Source organism: Cebidichthys violaceus, unplaced genomic scaffold (assembly GCF_023349555.1).
Source record: "Cebidichthys violaceus isolate CVI_PGR_0920_01 unplaced genomic scaffold, fCebVio1.0.p SCAF_11, whole genome shotgun sequence".
Classification (NCBI taxonomy): Eukaryota; Metazoa; Chordata; class Actinopteri; order Perciformes; family Stichaeidae; genus Cebidichthys; species Cebidichthys violaceus.
In genome coordinates this window covers 10546406-10565824 of record NW_027176274.1, presented here as the reverse complement: position 1 = coordinate 10565824, position 19419 = coordinate 10546406, and the positions used below count along the sequence as shown (strand labels likewise).

The window sequence follows — 19419 nt, the reverse complement described above, 5'->3', positions numbered from 1 at the left end:
CGTTGAGTGGTGGAGAGAACACTTTGAGGAACTCCTGAACCCGACCAACACATCCCTCATCGGGGAGGCTGAGTTTAAAGACTCGGGAGAAGATGTTGAGGTAGTCAAAAAGCTCCTCAGCAGCAAGGCGCCAGGGGTGGATGAGATTCGCCCTGAGATGCTGAAGGCTCTGGACATTGTTGGGCTGTCTTGGCTGACACGTCTCTTCAGTATCGCATGGAGGTCAGGACAGTGCCTGTGGAGTGGGGACTGGAGAGTGTGCTCCAATTATATATCTCACATCTCTCATTGGGTATCTCACTGCTCAGGAGCATCTGGAACACCCTCCTAAGCCTGCTGCCCCCGCGACCCGGCCCCGGATAAGCAGAAGCTAATGGATGGATGGATGAAATCAGAGATTTAAACAGTAGATATACTAGAATTGTGATACAATTTTATAATTAATACATAAAAGGCCCTAACACTTAAAGATTTATAAGCCTTGTTTACATAGATCTAAATGTGTCATGTTCCCTTGAAGCACAAATTTAAATATTCATGACAACAATTCAAGTCACAATAAAACAACCACTGGCTGTGATTTGTGCAGCTATTCTTCCTCAGTCTTTCACTTTACACATCAACATTTCTCAACAAATGGACAGTCAATAGTCATAAGGCACAAACAAGCCCCGGTGGGACTCACAGACAGTTCTGAAAAGAACGTCCTCTTTGTATTAGCTGTACAAATGTTTCTGCTGCACACTGTGTAAAGTACGGATAAACCTTTAGGCGTGTTCAACTGTGTCAAATAATCTGTCACGACATCCAGACAGCAAGCACAATGGTGTAGTCACACAGCTTATAGCGTCAATCTGTGTTTATAGAAGAAACATAATTGACCACAATCTGTTTTATCTCTCTTTCATTGATTTACTCTGAGCAACTGACAGTGTTACAAACACTTGCACGTTCAAGAGGAGTCACATCCTTGTCTTCCAATAAGAGGTCTTTGATCCCCAAAGGCAACTTAAAAATCCCTTTTGACAAATTTCAACCTGACATAAATTCCATTACAATTAGTAAAATTAAACATTGACATATTCCTTAATTGTATAGTAGAGGTAGCCTATTTTAGTTGGAGAACCAATACATTTTTTTTGTTTTTTAGCATTAAAGTCGCTCAAAGAATATGACTGAGATTGAAACAAAAGCATTCGGACATAAAACAATATCTTGAAACGATCAGATACACAACAACTACACAATTGTGTTAAATATGATGCATAAGCAAGGCAAGCATGACAAATGTGCCAGCCAGACATGTGAGTAAGAGCTGTGGCAAATTCAGAATAATTATAATCAATAACAAGTCAGTGCATTATAGTGAAATTAGCTAAATTCTTCCATTATTGATCCAGAATCCGACAGTGTATTGACTTGGTGGCTTCTAATATCTAATATCTAACGGCTACAATTTGAAGCTTGATGAGGGGAAGTTTCTTACTTTGCTCTTTTAGAGTTTTGGTTGACTTCTCTCCTTTTAAGCACTCAGTCTTGTACTTTGTTTTGTACAGATTTTTTGGTTTCTCATTTTGATGACTCAAACTGAAAAATGTCACGCCCATCCAAAAAGTGCTCAAACTGAAAGATAACTGGGAGTGATGCTGCGTTCCATTTACCTCAGAAATCATACGTTGGAGCTGGGAATAACGTCACACCCGAGTGGACGGCGTTCCGGTCCAACATGTCGGAAAACTTTGCTCCAGCAAGGTTAGCAATTGTTTGCCATAGTTAGCAATACCCGTTGCATTACGCCAGTATTTTGAGCATACAAACTCCGTAGCAATGTGTCCACATGATAGAAGTTGGGGCAGCCATCAGTTGAAAAAAAACTGCAACACAGTTCAAATGGAAAGCAGCATTAGTGGCTAGGCTGTGGCACAATAATTAGAAAGATACACTGGATGGGCCATGGGTACTGTTGTCAGTGCTGTAGAGGAGGGAATATACAGGTGAATGGGGTATACCCACATCTTTTTCTGGTGGTTTACAGTAAACCCACCTATCAGCCAAAAAGTTACTGAAATAAATTGAAGAGAATACTCACTTCCTCCTCGGTAACCCATCCACCTATAGTACAACCACCTCATCAACGATCACTGCACCACTGATTGTAGTAATAGTTGAAGAGCTTTGGAACTTGACTTAAATATACAAAATACCAATATTTACACAGATTGATAATCATTTCTGATAAAAAAGCAAATGTAATTCCAACCTCTGAAAGTAATATTTTCGGAAACATTGGAAATTCAAACAGTTTAAATAACTAATATTTGACGTACTTGACTAATCATCAAATGTGCTTATGATCCTGCATTCATCATCACAGGGCTTTTATCGTTACATGAAAATGAGGTTTACGAATGTCTCTCAAAAACAGATGTGCCATTCTGTATTCCTCCAGTGAAGCTTGGTCAACTGTTTACACTAATCTGCTCTCATACACTGACTTCCCTGTTCACAGCAGCAGAGCTCTTACACATCTCTTAACCCCGTCTTCTACTAATAATCTGTATTTTTTCCCCCATACTTTGTGTATAAAAACAGTAAAGATTGTCATTATGGAGTGAGTCCATACCTCTATCTGATGCATATTGTTGCTATGCTATCCAGAGTTCACAGATGAGTTTAGTCTTATCTGTGTCATAACAAACACATCAGTGAAGATATAAACCAAGTCATCTCAGTGCAGTTCCAGCTACTCCTCTGTTGTTCATGCTTGATCACATTATTGCATTATGAGCATCAATGTGCATGAATGCACTGCTGTATTTTGAATAATTCACCCCAGATTACATAACCCACATAGTGCAAACTGTTCTCAAAGCAGTCACTGATTATTGTGAACTCTGACAGGCACACTTCAGGCCACTTGGGGGAAACAATTGGGTGAAAAAGTCCTTCCAAGAGTTTCCCTTTTCATTTGCTCTGTCAGATTTCCTCTCAAACTGAAACAGAATATAAATTCAAAATGTTCTTACTTTTAGTAGGAAAATACTGAATTCTACTTTTGATATTTGGATTGCAAATTCTGAATTTCCAGATAGTTCTGCAACACCAGCAACTCCGAACAAATTTCTAACCAGCATTTCTTCCACTTTCCCCACATATAATACATGCAACAAATGCATTGGATTGTTTAAAAGTTTGGCAAAGATTACCTAAAGCTGCTACCAGCGTCCCATGCAGCTTGTTATTGTTGTTAATGACCGGAAGGTCCTCCACACCTTCTTAATCCAGGCGTTAACAAACACTCCAAGCATGTAAATCCAGTCCTAAGAGTCATGGGTCAAGTTGAGCATGGTCCAGCATGATCCAGCTTCGTCACTGCAGCCTGCACGCCACTCTGAGAGCAGAGTGAGCAGACCAGCAGACTGCCAGTCAGTCTTCTGAGCAGCAGTTGCTAGGTGATCAACTCCAGTCACTGAGCACACAGGAGAGCATATTCACCCTATCTCCCTCTCTCTCTCTCCCTCTCCTTCCCTCTCCCTCTCTCTCTCTCTCTCTCTCCCCCCCCTCTCTCCCTCTCCCTCTCCCTCTCCCTCCCCCTCTCTCTCTTTCTCTCTCTCTCTCCCTCTCCCCCTCTCTCCCTCTCCCTCCCTCTCCCTCTCTCTCTCTCTCTCTCTCTCTCTCTCTCTCTCTCTCTCTCTCTCTCTCTCTCCCTCTCCTTCCATCTCCCTCTCCCTCCCTCTCCCTCTCTCTCTCTCTCTCTCTCTCTCTCTCTCTCTCTCTCTCTCTTTCCCTCTCTCTCTCCCTCTCTCTCTCTCTCAAGCCTTAGCTAAACTTCACACATAATACAATAATACAGAGTAGTTGCTCCTTTTCTGCTTGGCCACCTTCACAAAGGAAGAGTTAAAGCAGAGAGTCTCACAGGATCCGAAATAACAGAAATATATAAAATAAATATTGTAAAAGTGTCTCTGCTGCTTTCACCAACTTATAACTCCTCAGGGAGCCATTTCCTCCGTGGACACACCGGCAGAATTTAGTTAAACATGTGAATTTTCCTTTGTGCCTCCAATCCAACTCTAAAATGTAAAGACAGTAGTCTACCATCCAGTATGGTGTTCCTATCACTGAGCATCTTCCTCTCAAGGACACAGACCAGATGGCATCTTATCTTTGACCTTGTTAACTATCAAATCCACAAGACAGCTGCACTGAACTTCTTGAACATTTTCAAACCAAGAAATTAGTCACACCATAATATGTATGCCTCCCCAACATTAGTTGTATTTACTGTATCATTTGTCTAATTTTAAGGATACTTTCATTAATAATTGATCTGGTTATCATCTCAGGTGTTTGCAGTGCATAGCTTTATAGATCCTTATTGATGTTGTTGTTTCATAATATCAATTTGATGCCTGATGAAGGTCCATGTTGTAATGTTGAATCTCTGATAAAATTAACAATGTGAAGGGATCCAAGCCTTTCTTTTAAAGTAAAAATATGCGAACATTACTAGAGAATAAAATGTTAAAAACCACACTGATCACACTGATGAATCACACAAGGTGTGAATTCAAAATTAAAAAATTAAAACAACCTTATACATTACCACATTTGGTGTTTACTTTTATTTAAAAGTGCTCAATTAGAAATTCAGAGCATATATCTATTGCCTTCACATGACTCCCAAAATTGTGACGGCTGAGCCGCCGACTGGCAGCTAACAGCACAACCAGTGCAAACAAAGGTAAAGGTAACAGAGGTAACAGTGATTACCTGCAATGGCAAAAATATGACGCACACTACTCTGCCTCTGATTGGCTACTTGTTGCCTTTGTTTGTTGGACTGGTTAGGTTTAGGCCTGGGTGAGAGTAGGGTTAGGAGGTTAGGGTTAGGGTTAGAGGAGTGAGACTGGTTAGCGTTAAGGTAAGAATATCAGGGCAAGACAATCACAGGCAGAGTAGGGCGAATCATGCCTTCGCTACAATAGGATTCGTAATATTGCCAAGTGGAGGGTGGACGCTACACTTCCGTGACAACGTCATCAGTCAGGATGCCGTTGTCAGCTCTGACCGCAGCATGAGCGCAGTGAAGAGTGCAGCCATGGGCTAGCCACTGTGGCACGCTCACATGCACGAACATGCACTGTAACGTAACGTGCAGCCGGCTTGGCTATATCAACAAAGCACTAACAAGCTCAGACTACAAAACAGACAGAGGGGGAGTGACTTCATTCTCTGCTCAGATAGACATTACTCCACTATATCTTTACACAGCAAATTGTTATTAATGCTTTGAATGTCGAACTGAAATTCAGACTTAAATTGCCATCAAACTGATTTTGAATCAAGAAATAAAGACGGGGAATGGATGTATCTAAAAAATAGAGAGATTGGGCTGAGCAGGTGTGGATGTGTGTTACTAACGCACCATGTCAAATCTGACTCTCTGTCACTTCACACTCCCGACTGAAAAAAACAAACAGCTTATCTGCTACACTTTCAGTAAAACCATGTGATGAAATTATGTCATATTTTGGATGTGACATCATGGTCATCCTGAATTTAATGGAATAAAGGTTTGTATTGAACAGGGACCAATTTAAGACAAGGCAATTTTCTAAAATGTATTTTGGATGTTAATGTGATGGACTGAGTCACTGGAAAAAGAATATATTTCATTTTCCATCTTCACTCCCCATGCCAGCAGCAAATTTGATTTGAAATTGATTCACTGTTGTTGTTTTTTGTTTGACATCAGTTTAGTCTGCTCCTCCATGCTTTGATTTAACTTGAATACACAGATCAACTAAGCAAAAAGAAAAATATATTTGTGACATGTGCAAACGCATAAACAAGGTGACGATATGGAAGATGAAAGCTGAGAGAAATCTAGTTTGTGTGCCAGCTGAACGATTTTAGTACAGCATTGTTCTTTCTACTGGACACATTATTCTGCACTACAGAAATGTGTTGGTGTTTTGTGAGTTTACAGTTGCTGTAACTGTTAACTTTCATCCTAGATCTTTCTATCTCATTGATCTACTTTCATCTAAATCATAAATACTACTTTGTGGACTGAATAAGGAAGCACAATTTGAGCTGATAAATCTGTTTTATTTTCCAGATTGGAGTTCATTACATCATCTTTTGATGATATAAGGATTCTGTGCTCAGAGATAAGGGAATAAAACAGAAGTGTGTTGATATAATCTTCCTGCCCTTTCTGTACACATATCCGCTGTGCACTTGGAGTGATTCCGGCCCTGGATTTGGCATACAACTTGGATACTGAACCACCAGAGGATCCATGTGGCCTTGTTTTTCCAACTCCTCTCCACCCAATCCTCAGACACCAGAGGGCACGCTGCGTTCCTGCCACTTCCTGTTCATCAGCCTTCTCCACTGGCTGCTCACCAGGCTGCTTCTATGGACTGATGACACACCAATCCCACCCACCCACTCTCTCTGCTCAGCACCCAACAGACACGCTTGGAGCCTAAACATGCCTGCAAAATACTTACAGCCAAAAGCGTCTACACACAATGTAACTCAAAGCATATGCAGTGCTTATCAAACTGTCCTCCTAAGATGTGTAATTTGTCACATCTAATCCAATATATCAGAGCTTCCAGATAATGAAAGCAAGTCTGTTCAGGCCACATGCAGGATGACGTGATTGTATGAGAGCTGTCTTATGACCCTTCAAACAAAAATCACAACTGTGTTGTTTCAATCACAGAGCCCATCGGAAGCAGGAAACAAAGGGAAGAGCAAATTGATGATCAGGCCCGAGCTTCGGTCAGCGTGCCCGAGTGTGCTGAGCTCGGCTCATGTCTGCTCTGTTAAACAAACAGCGCGCTGCACGAGTTGCATGCATGAGTGGTACCCATAGACACTAATTCATGCACTTGTTATACACTACCGCCACACGCAAGAAACATACATAACCTCAAATTTACGGAACAATTAAAGATGTTAGGAAAAGGAGGGAAAACTGGAGACAGATTTACACTGAATAATTGACTTGGATAGGCATGAACAAATAATATTATCCATGGGTTTATTAGGGCAATGATGTGCTCAGTCTGGTATAGTTTTGTAAGCGTACTCGGCCACAGAGGACAGATCTGTGTGGGAGGAGGAGGAGGAGGTGTGTAACTTTGTTTCAGGGCTTCCTCCTGGCATCAATAAATGGAGTATTTCTCTGTTCACCCTGGTGTTCAGGGCTGTAAGCCATAAAAAATACTGATCTCATGAAGCTTAATGTTTTTTATGCACCACAAAATGTATTTCAACTTTAATAAAGCCAGTGTGATGTAGATGAACTTAATTTATTTAAACAGCCAGAGAGACACCCAGGGAAGTTGGAGGCAGTTTGGCCCCACAGTGCATCAGGATACTACATAAGCAATTGTACTGCATTGCGGCAATACTGGGAGGAATAAATGAGCACCAGTGCCAGGTAGAATAGTTTGGGGAAACTGTTGTTCGAACAACAAATTGGAAAATACTGGGAGCTAAAGTAAAGATTATCTGTCAACAAGCTGATTATGTGAACGTTGACTCGATAGCCCTTCAGTCATAGGTTGGCCAACTTGCAAGGTAAAGCCAGCTCAGCACATCTAACAACAAAAGATCCATGTATTGATGCTGATGCTGTACATAGTAAAGTGTTTTTGGGTGAAGTACATCTAGAAACATTACTGAGGGCAAATAGAGTGCATGTCTCATTTTGAGAACCTGGACTGAAACAAGAAACAAACATCTACAAGTTTTTAGACTCTGCTTGGAATTTCTGACCTTGTTAAAAAAATCTTCAAATCAGTGTTGTAGTCAAGACCACCTGAACTGAGGCCAAGTCATGACCAAGACCTATCGAGACCAAGACAAGACCAGGACTTTGAGGGGTGAAGCAAAGTCAAAACCAAGACCAGACCAGTGTGAGTCCCTCACTGCATGACACTAAAACGAGGGACATACAAATCATAGGCAATCCTCAAATTGATATAAATCTACATTCCCATAAAAACACCCACAGAAAACAAATCCAACTCTGTACTGTGAATGGATGTATGTATAAGTGTACCATGAGAAAAGTCTTGATAAAATAATTAAAAAGCATTGCAGAGGTGAATTTTCCTTACTTTTCTATGAGCAATCACATTAATGATGTTAATAAATAAATCAGACAATATCCCTGCAGTTGCGGTCTTGACCAGTCTTGAAAACAAAAACTGAATCCTCTTTGTCTGAGACCAACACAAGACGGTCTTGAGACCAAGACCGATCTCAAGTACGTCAACACTACCTCAAACAACATCCTAATCCTTCTCCCTTATGAAAAGTCCAGAATTTAAAAGCATGTAAAATTTTGTTGTAAATTGTTCAACTGCTTGACAAATGATGAGCTTCCCTGAAAAATCGATTTATAGCATTTGAGCACAGGATGTTTTCAATTTAAAACATCACACTTGTGATAGTTGCATATTGGATGATGATTGGCTCATAAACATACGATTAACAAAACTGCAGCTGCACTAGTTAAAATGTGTGATATGAAATGGGTATTTGCTTCTTCATAACTAGATTATAGACATAACAACGCAAACATGCCAGATCCTTTACAAAGAAAAGCAGTTCCGTAATATCTGTGAACCATTCTCCCAATCAGAACCAATCCATTCTGTGCCTGAACTACATCTAAACGCAGTCACTTCACAGTGTGTCGATACACAAAACAACCAAGACCAAAGAGATCTTATCTTAAGGACCAGATATGACGATGTGGGTGCCAGAATCAGAAGCCATAGAATCTCATCTGAAACACACCTTACTGGAGAGGTCGTCTGAGGGCAGAGTTGAAACGTGTAGCCTAGTAGTACTTCCACGTTGAGGATCCGGTCACACTGCTGCTGGCCAGTATGCTGACACACAGACACACAGCCCATAATCTAACAGCCCCTTATGCCCTTCGGTCCCAGAGGAAATGGGCTGTCTCTCTCAGTAAACCAGCCCATTGCAGCAGCTCCAGCAGAGGGGGAGCTGAGAGAGACGAGGGGCTCTACGCAGCATGACATCGAACAACTAACATGCAGGAGATGGAGAGTTAGGTGGTGCATGGTGACCAACCATAAACAATGCTGTTTCTCTTAAGTATCTTGTTAGGATCAATCTAATATTTCTAGTATGTTGAATTTCAGGTTGGTCCTGACACAGTGAGATATACTTCTATACTAATATGGTAGGTTATCTGAAGAGTTGGTCTGTGTTATACTTGTGCTGAGTGACTGAATTAGTGCACACAATTAAGGCCCCAGTAAACGCAGACCCAGAATGAACCTTTTTCTCTTCAGCACTGCACTTCCATCTAGTGGTCAGGCACTGTAAATCTTCTACTCCCTGATAAGATCATTTATGTTGTGGAGTGCTTACACACAAACCTGGGAGCAGAAGCTTCTGCAGGGGGGTGGGGCAACAATAAATGAACAATCCAACCTCCACTGATCCACAAGATACGCCACGATACGCCACCTACCCTTTGGCTTGCGCTTGGCTCAATTCGTCACAGTTTTCAAATTTCACATTTCAATTGCAACAAGAACAAACTAAACAGGTGGCTCTACACTGGCGTTAAGCAGCCCCCTCAGTTAGGTCAGAAAGAATGAATGAACAGAGATGCAAGCTGCCTTTAAGCTACCCACTCAGCTGTTAACGATCTGCTTTATGTCTAAAATTGTTGGCATTAACAATGAAAAAAATAATATAATTTTTACTGAAAATATGAATAAATAGCCGCATTTACCCGTTTGAGGGTGATTATATATATAGAATTACCATTTCATTACAGCTTCATAATCAGACTGAATTTAGTTTTCGCCTCACTATTTGATTAATTGCTAAAAAAAAAAACGGGTCAACAGAGATTCAGAGATATGGAACTAGTTTCATTCCAGAAAATGTAGTTAAATGCATCCTTGTCATTTTTGTTTTAAGAAATGTAAATACTTTATGTAATGTCTCTAATTTTAGTCCTGTGACTAAAGAGAAACAAAGTCAGGCTAAAGAAAATGACAAACGTTTACTTGTATTTCAGAACCTACTGCTAAACTACTCTGTAAACTATGTTCTGTTGTTTGCTGTCCATCAGTGTTTAGGGTTTTGTGTGTCTGTATGTAACTTGGCTGCAAACTAATTTCCCTGTAAGAGACAATAAAGATACTTTGAACTTTGGGAAAGACATGCTTGGATATACTTTGCTTGCAGCTCTTTTCGATCTCCTGATACAAACATCGACCTTGAGTTAATCTCGGAGATGTGTCACAAGCTGCAATGCAGCCAGAGAATGTCTGTAGTATGATTCAAGTACAGATGGAGCAGACAGAGGTACTCACCTCCCACAGAGACCTGAACTCCCTCTGCTCAATGCGTAGGAGCTCACTGAATTCCCGTGTGACAATAGTGGCGTGCCGGGGGGTGTTATCCAAGATCGACTCCCCAAATGCCGTGCCAGTGCCCAGCGTGCATATAGTAACAGCATCCTGTAACAGAAACAGCGAAGGTGCTTTACACGGACCATTACTCTGAAAGCATACAAAAATGCACCCAGACAAAGAACCTCGGAAATGTTAATGCAATGTCCTTATTCTGCTAGATGAATGGCCCTTTTTTGAGGCACTTGAGGAGCACTGATCAGATCACTTTCAACGGCTACAGGCAATCACCTGAACACTTGTGTTAGATAGATGGACACTCTCCAATCTGTAGAGAAATTACTTCAATCAGCACCCAAACAAACTGACTGAGGTGCATGAAGATGCGGTATTAAAAACTAATCAGCAATATCCCCTAATGTTATAAGCAAAATGTTCTTTACAGCCTACACTCCAAATAAGCTGGAGGTTGGATGTAAATTATTCTGACAGTGTAATGAATTTCAAGTGCACTTTAACTGACAAAATTATTAAAATCTTAAAGATTGTAAAAATTAGAACTGTATGCAGAATTTATGCCAAATTTTGTAAATTAGCACATCAAATTATCATTCATTTAATCAGTCGTACCTGATAACTTGATGTCTCTGATACTTTGACATCCAGTGAACCAGAAAGGACGGCATACCAGCTGGTGCCAATGTCTCCTTGGCGATACACTAAAAAAATAGAACAGTTTGAAAAAATCAACAAGCTTATATACATTATATACATACATTGGATATACAATATGATCCTTTCAGCGCCTGTATTTTGACCTACAGGTGATGCCTTTTTCCAAGCACTCATAGAATCCACACAGGCAAATCTGCTGCAACAAACTGGGGTGGAATCTTTCGAAGGCCTTCACATTTTTCAGACGTGCCAGGATTATGTCAACATCTTCTCCAGAGCGCTCTCCTGGTCTGGAAAAAGAAACAGAAAGGGGCCAATGTACAGGTAATGGTAAAAATAAATGTACATAAGGCACCTAAATAGGCTGCAGTGCTTGAGTCAGCGTAAGTGCATCTTGGCCTAGATTCTGAAAACACCTGTAGCTCTGCAGAAGAGATGTGACACCAATTTATCCCTGAGGAACACTGTCCTCTGGTTTCCTGTTACAGCTCTTATGTCATAACTTAAACTTGCACAACAGCAGCGCCCTGGACAGAAGGTCAGAATTCACAACAGCACTCTGTTGTAGTCATCATGAACTTAGGCAACAAGTGTCTGCTGCAGACCACATTTGATCAAGAAACACATGTAGAATGGTAACAACATTGTTTTTACAGTTACAGTTTATGTATCATTTCCTGTGCTGCACTGCAGTTTCATGGCAGGGTAATTAAGCTTCAGTCAAAAAGAGCATCTTTCCGCACACTGTGCTACCTTTCCTTTACCTTCTTTTTCGACTCAGAGTCTAATCGCCAAAGACTAACATGCCTCTTCAACTTTTCCTATTGTGTGCACAGTATAATATATACAGTATAATATATATATATATATATATATATATATATATATATATATATATATATATAACATTTTAGATCCTTAATCAAAGTATTCATTGTGTTCTAGACAATGGTGATGTCTTGGGTAAACTCCCCTCATATGTAATCTCCTAACACAGACATCCAGCAATCTTCAGCTTCGTTACTACAAATTGTTTCCTTACCAGGTTCCAAGGACCCTGAGCTGAGGGGAAAATCCTTCTCCTAATTTGCTCCCTTTACTTGGAATAATCTGCAGAGCATAATACATTTTGATAATATAGTCCCCTTGGAAAAATTGAAAGCCATGTTAAAAGTCCATGTAACTTTGATTGAGCTGGATTTAGTCTCTTCCTTGTATGTATTTGTCTGTTGTGTTTTATTATTATATAAATTGTGACTGGTGTGCTGTCTTGGCAAGGTCTCTCTCCTAAATAAAGGTTGAGTAAAATAAAGATCAGAATAGGTAATTCTGCAGGGCCTTAGGTTGCAACAATAGCTTTGTTTAAGTGTTGCACAGAGCTTTGCACGTTTGTGAAACCAAGCTACTCACTCACCATTTGTTTCAACTGGACAATGCAAAAAGAGACTATTTCCATAAGGATAGAATTGCTTAAAGTAACTCTATACATTGTTGTTTATCACATTGAGCTTGAACAATGTGAGGGACCTAAATTATGGCAGAAAATACTGATCACGTTCATATCATCACAGATCAGGGTGTTTTATCCCTCTCTTGCCTGTATCACACGGCCCCAAATTTGTTACACTGAATGTGGAGCCTCTGATGTAACATGTGGGTGGTTGTACTGTAGCTTCTATCACCTTTGAATCCATATCCATCCTTTAAAAAATGAAACTATGCAGTATCAATAATTCAGAAAGGGAATCAAGTTCTTACTATGCCACTGCAACAATCCTCTGACTTGATGTAGCTCTGAAAATGATGTATTGTACTATATTATCAGTACAATAAAAGTGTTATCACCAAGCTTCATCATGTATTCCCTGGCAACCTTTCAACTCACAGTAGTCACATTAAAGTATCTCTTTACTACACACATCGTGATTGGACTGCATAATCACATCGGAGCCTACCCTGCATTATTTCAGCACTGCGTACTTTGTCGAACACGCTACGCCATGAGAACAACAAGGCAACAGAGAGATGTGTGGGAGCACGAGTTTCAAAGCCAAGGTGTCTATTTGGAAACCAACCAAGTCAACAAAAATAAGCTTTCAAAAGGGTGCTGTTTCAGAGTTGACCTGAGGACAGAATGTTTTCATCACAGGGCGGCTTCTTGCAGTATGAACACTACAAACCTATACTGTGTCTAATTTACAGTTCAGTTACAAGAGCATTAGACTTCAAAGAGTACAGTGAAGCTCTGCATTAAACTGTGACAACATAAACAGTTTAAGCAACACCTTTGGGGTATTTTATTTGCTAAATACTGTGAAGAAGTCCAATGACTTTTCAAATGAGAAAAACGCAGGGAAACATTTGTGTTCGTCACCTGACTTGCATTTCAAAATTAGCAACAGAACAATAAAGTGAAGCATACATGCTACAGGTATGTGCTCGGAAAAGGTCAGTCATACAAGAAGCGTTTGATTTGAGCGACACAGGAGGCTTCTAGGACTAACCAGAGGATATTACTGTGTAAACACGTCTGGCAGACTGCGTCACTTTGCTGTTCATAGCTGATGCACTTTGGACCTTTTCTCTGTTGCAGCCCCTCATCATTTACACCTGAGCCATGTGTTCAACATCCCTGGCTGTTTGACTCCTAAAGCTCTTATGTTCCCTGTCCCCCATTTTGAGTGTGTGAATTCAAGGTGTAAAATGTATGCACAAGGAAGTGCTGTCAGAAATCCCCAAAATGGAATAAATCAATTAAAGTGAATATCAAGTACATCGTCACACACATTGCATTTTTTTTTTTGCTGTAGATGATAGACATGTGTATTAGAGTTGTGCAACACTGCACCTGTCAGTGATGCAAAATGATGGTGACTCATAAATATCTGAAAGACTTTATTCAGTTTTTATCAGGTGTTGTTATTGGATGACTTTTTAAAGCAAGACCCTTGCAGCTGCTTGGTGGTTTAATAAGTCCTCTGGCAGGTGTTCATGCAGTAGTTTCAGCTGCTGGTCAAGTGCTCTGCAGTGATTTGGGGCAGAATGTACAGCTAAGGCACCTCAAAATAGCATAATCATGATCAGAGCTGTCCACGTGGTATTTTAAATATTCTAATGGCTTATTGACAAACATCTTGTCTATCAAAACACACAAATCTGCAGGGCCATTATGCTGAATTGTATTATATTATATTATACATAATAGACCAAATAATGTATGTGGATTAAGCAATAGCATCATTGTGGCTCATTTTCTGCTCATTACAGAGAGCACAATGCCAAAGGACCTTGTCTTTTTGAAACTTTTACTTGCTCTTATTAATCCATAGAACAAATTTAAGTGAGGAACTGAAACAGCTATTTACATTCAGTGATTTATGTACTCAGTGGTGCAAAATATATTTTAACAGCGTATCAAACGCATGTCTTCAGTTGTTCTTAGCTTTGCTCCAATATTTCACCAGTCTTTTAGTTTGACCAGAGCCACAGTTGCACGTTGTTTGAAGCCCAAATGAACGCGTGTCCTGATATGAACGCAATAACCATAAGGATGTACACATGGCGCGTTCAAGGATGCCCTAATTAACACTCTTAATTCCGTGGGGAAATTAAAACTCCAGAGCTTCAATTCAGCTACTGAAACACAACGCCCAGCTCTGGGGGGGGGGGGGGAGGGGGGACAAATCGCTTTATTATTCCGTCAATAGTCGCTTGCACAGTAGCCTAAAATGAGTTGCAGGGACGTGACATAAATACCTCTTATCCAGACAAATAATCCACTCGACAGATTCCGACGAATGTGAAGAAGTGTGCGCTGCTACCATCTTGAGATCCTGCTGCTGCTGCTGCGGAGGTGGATAGAGCTGGACCACAATACTTCATCTGCCTTCACTCATCCACCGCTGACAGTCGATGTACTGTCCCTGCTGCTGCTGCTGTTGCTGCTGCTCAGTGCGTACCTGACCAGCACCAACAGGAAATACAATAGAGTCCAGCTGTAATGAACGTGAAGCCAGTCAAAGCAGTAGGCTAATGAACACCAGTTTGCTCTGATGAAAAAACGTGACTCATTTTGCAAACTGAAATACAACAATACAAGCAATTAATCATGCCTTCGTTGAAGTTGTTCAGATTTTGTTTAGAGAGGTGTTTATTTCACTTCAGGGTCATACTGGCTTTAGTTTTTTTGGAGTGCTGTTGGACTGTATATACTGGGAGGTGTGTCTAATATTTCGCCCACCCTACTTATATCAGTGAGGCTAAACTAAAAAAAAAGAAAACTTTTGGCAAATTCAACAAATCGTCATGGAGTTAGCATTTATTACAGGGTTGTTGTAGTAGATTGTGTTAGTTGTTGCTATGTTGACCAAATAAATAGACAGCTGAGTCTAAATTTAAAAATAATATGTATGAATGGTTGTCTGAATTAAATATCATTTTTGAGTTTGCACACATTGAGTAGCTGCTCATACCAGTTTATGTCTTTGGAATCTCTGCCTTGTGATTGTGGTAGAAATATCTTATTGGCATGTGCATGACTGCATACATTGACCATGAAGGGATTGGCAGCTGTTTGCAGGTCGAGGACATGGGTACATGTTCCTTGAATAAAGTGGACAGTCAGCACAATGAGTGACTTCTCTGTGGATATTACCATGTACTGTTGCTAAAGGGTGACCTTATAGGTAGCCTAACATCCTCATTATCATCTTGAGTATCCACAGCTCATCGGGGATATGCAGGGACTCCTTGCATAACTCTGCTTAACTGACTGTAACTGCCTCCTGCAACGCTTTCTATAGGGACTGAAGGCTTGCTTTCTATCAAAGTGGCAGCATGTTCATAATGGACCTGAGAAAAGTATGCTTTGTGATCAGGGGCCACATAATGAAAGGGTCATTGGTCTCTCTCAGTTACCTTGGCAACAAACTGCCACAGAGACAGAAGTACGGAGACTCCGTGTTGCAGCTCCACAATGCCTTCTGTGCTGACGAATGTGTGAAGAAAACTGTTTGTGTGCTGCTTTCTTTGTCACCACGTAAAACATGAGAGCTAAGTTTGAGGGTTACTATCAAGACAATTTTTAAAGGAATAAGACTAAACATAAAATTGCTTTAAAAATTGTTTCATGTTATTGCAATACCTAAGATTACCAAAGTAAAAATGAAAAGGTTTTATTTCAAAAGCTTTAATTAAAGGCCCATCAGAAGTTCTCTCTTGTTACATGACAGTAATTAAAAATATGGGCCGCTTCTCTCCTGTGATAGATGAGCATTACTGATATGCGCAAATCGTCATCAGTGGCTGCAGTGTCAGTTCTCTATTCAAAGACCTTGTACTCAACGTGGGAGTGACAGAGGCACAAACTGTGCCTTTGTGTCTTGAAGAAATACAGTAAACTACTGATAAAATAATGGTTGTCAGTGATGGTTTAGAGGCAGATGTTTTTAAAACCACGAAGTGCATCCAAAATGCTCCAGAGTTTTCAACTGTTTTGTGATGATTATGAAACATTTACTGCTCTTTTCATGGTTTGGACAGGGCACACATAAATCATGATTTTTTTTTTTTTAATTTAGGGAAATGGTGATTAGAATGCTTTTGATGTTTATTAAATTTTTGGAACCAATATTTAAAATCCCATACTTCTCTCTGCCACTAGATGGTAGAATGCCCTCTGTAAAAGGAAGAGGATGAGCATATCAAGGCAGAATTCAACTCCCCATTCAAAGTGAAAAGGGAGGATCATTCTGCCTTGACACTGATTTAAAAGATTGTTTGGGAATGTAACCAAGGCCTCAGTCTGACACTGAAATATTTAGAGTTCATTAGCATGAGAAAAAATGTCCACTGTGTGTTTTCCCAAAAATGTTTTGCATCTTATAGCTCATTTTGAAAAAAAATTGAGAGCCACAGTGTGGTGGACATTTTATACATGTGTATTGTCTGCATGAGTACTCTGTCATGTACCTGATAAGAGTCTTTGACAAAATATCTTGACAAAAGTTCAAATAACTAGATTATTTAGTAAAATTACTAAATAAGCTACAATAGTCAAGAATGAGCACGAAGGTGCAAATCTTCATCTTTACCCTTCCCTTTAAATTGTCTCCCCCTCTCTTGCTAAGATAAACAGTGAGGATGCAAGACTGAGATCAGGCCGGGGCATGCACAACACAAAACACATTCCTTGTAATACTGCATACCACCAACTCAGAGCTGCATCCGACCAACACACAACAATGCGTGAAGATCTCAATATGCACTGCAGTACTTTGCCACAACCTGCTATTACTTCTAGTGAGAAGCCAGTGCACAAACCACTGCAAAGTACTGTTCTCTCAGAGAAACCTTTAACTCACACATGTTTGCATGCACCCTCGAGGGTTCATGGGTAATTCATATCTTTATTCATTGCAAACAATCTTGTTTCCTGAATAGGCTCTATAATTGCTATTCATACTGAAAAGCACGCCAATGAGAGAAGCAATATTTAAACATGACACCCTTTTCAGTAAGGAAGAACAACGCTGTAGAGACAGTTTTGTTCTGGCTGGATTGAGTTTGAGACATTGTCTCAAAGGCTACTGTGACCTGCTCTTCACCTGCTCCTGTTTCCTTTTGGTTTGACTTGTTCATTCAAATGTTGTTTGAAGGGTTGCTACAGGGACCATTGGCTTGGCTGTGGCTTGCCATGTTACTACCCTTGGGAGAAAGAAAGCCCACTGACTGTGTATATGGCTTTTCAGAACCACAGTTGCTAGGAGATGATCCAGCAAGCTGGAAATGGTAAACAAAGCGACACATGCAGCCCTTATGTGCACACACAGCATCATTTCAGATGCTGATGAGCGTTTGGAAAATATCTGTTACTGCTGGTATTTAGAACTCTTAAGTATAATATAGTGAATGTTCAGGGTCAAACTTCCATTCAAATGTATTTGTTTCTTCTTGTCAGATGAAAATGTTGAGATGTTAAATTTGTTGCAGAAGACATGAGTCTTACTTGAACGAGCAAAGTCCAAATTCCTGAGTAAAAATATTGACACTGTTCAGACTCACAGCTCACCTCCCCAGAGCCAAATGTCAATGAATTTACGTAAAACACATGAATACAGAACACATTAGAAAGCCATTATGTACTTACTTACTTAACTTATAGACATGTTGGGTTATACGAAGTTATATAATGCTCATTTATCAGATAACTATGTTTCAAATGGAATGTGAGGGCAGATAACTTCAGGGGAAATGATTGAGGACCAGACTTTTTCCAGAGAAATGTCTCTGAATGTAAAAAAAAAAAAAAAAGTAAAATAAATTTACAACTCTGATATGATGGGCTGAAATGGACTAAAATAAATAATTATTTTCATAATTTGCTCATTTATTTGATTAATATTAATATTTTCCAACAAACAATTTAGGGCAAAGGCAATGCTCTGTGGAAGACAAATATCCCCAAAGTGTTGAGGGTTCAATATTTCATGTTTAAAGGAATTAAAAATGTAAATGGGATTACACTTTAGGCAACAGAAAAATGTCATGCCTTCAAAATAGATCACCATCTGTTCAGGCCTCTTGCTGCAGTCTGGTTCATATATTTATCAATAATTACATTGCTCTTTGCATATTGTTACATAATCTTCCTCATGTTTACTCCATATATGGTCACGAAATAATGTATACTCTTTCAAAATATGTCAAAATGTATTTCAAGTATTTCATAATAATAACCTGATAAATGTGTTATCAAAATGTGGATTTAAAAGCATCAACTTATATATATGCATAAATTGAATATAAAAAACACATTCAAATATTCAGTCAAAATCAAAGAATATCTTCTCCCACATGATCTGGCTTCTATTTGCTAGGTCAGCTTGACTGGAGGATATTTTTGCAATGTAGGTTCTCAGCCAACAAGGAAACTTGACTTTCACTCAGGATATCTTTGTGACGATTTCAATGAAAACAGCATCTCTTTGTTTTGTGAATCAAGCAGGTGCGTACGTATAGTAAATGTCAGTTCTGTAAAAAAGGAGCTAAGTTGCACAGTGTTGTTCTCTGGAGAGGGGACCTGATTTTAAATATGACTGGCAAGTAAAAACTAAATGCATTACACTTTGAGAGTTTTTATCCATTATTCTTCTGTCCTGAGAAATCACGTTAACAGATATTTTCTGCATATGACCATAAGTTAAACATATAATAAAAGAAGAAATTTCCCAAAACGCAAATGTATGCAGGATATAGGAACTGTGTTGATGACCTACTTTTATTGAGAGCAAATTTAGAGTTGCAATAATAGATA

At 39.7% G+C, this 19419-nt stretch overlaps 1 protein-coding gene across 4 annotated transcripts in view; it reads right to left on the bottom strand.

The window, feature by feature from the left end:
* rapgef4a (Rap guanine nucleotide exchange factor 4a) overlaps positions 1–15264 on the bottom strand; it is a 33364-nt gene extending 18100 nt beyond the window's left edge. For 2 of the 4 annotated variants that reach the window (XM_068704528.1, XM_068704536.1), the window contains exons 1-4: positions 14862–15264; positions 11253–11395; positions 11061–11149; positions 10392–10538 (exon numbers count right to left, since the gene is read on the bottom strand). In XM_068704528.1, coding sequence (XP_068560629.1) covers positions 10392–10538; positions 11061–11149; positions 11253–11395; positions 14862–14929 — 447 coding nt within the window. In that variant the 5' untranslated portion in view covers positions 14930–15264. Of the gene's footprint in view, positions 1–3206; positions 3486–8829; positions 8884–10391; positions 10539–11060; positions 11150–11252; positions 11396–14861 lie in introns of those variants that run through there. The other 2 variants (XM_068704552.1, XM_068704545.1) reach the window with 2 other exon arrangements.
* Between the last annotated feature and the right edge of the window lie 4155 nt (positions 15265–19419).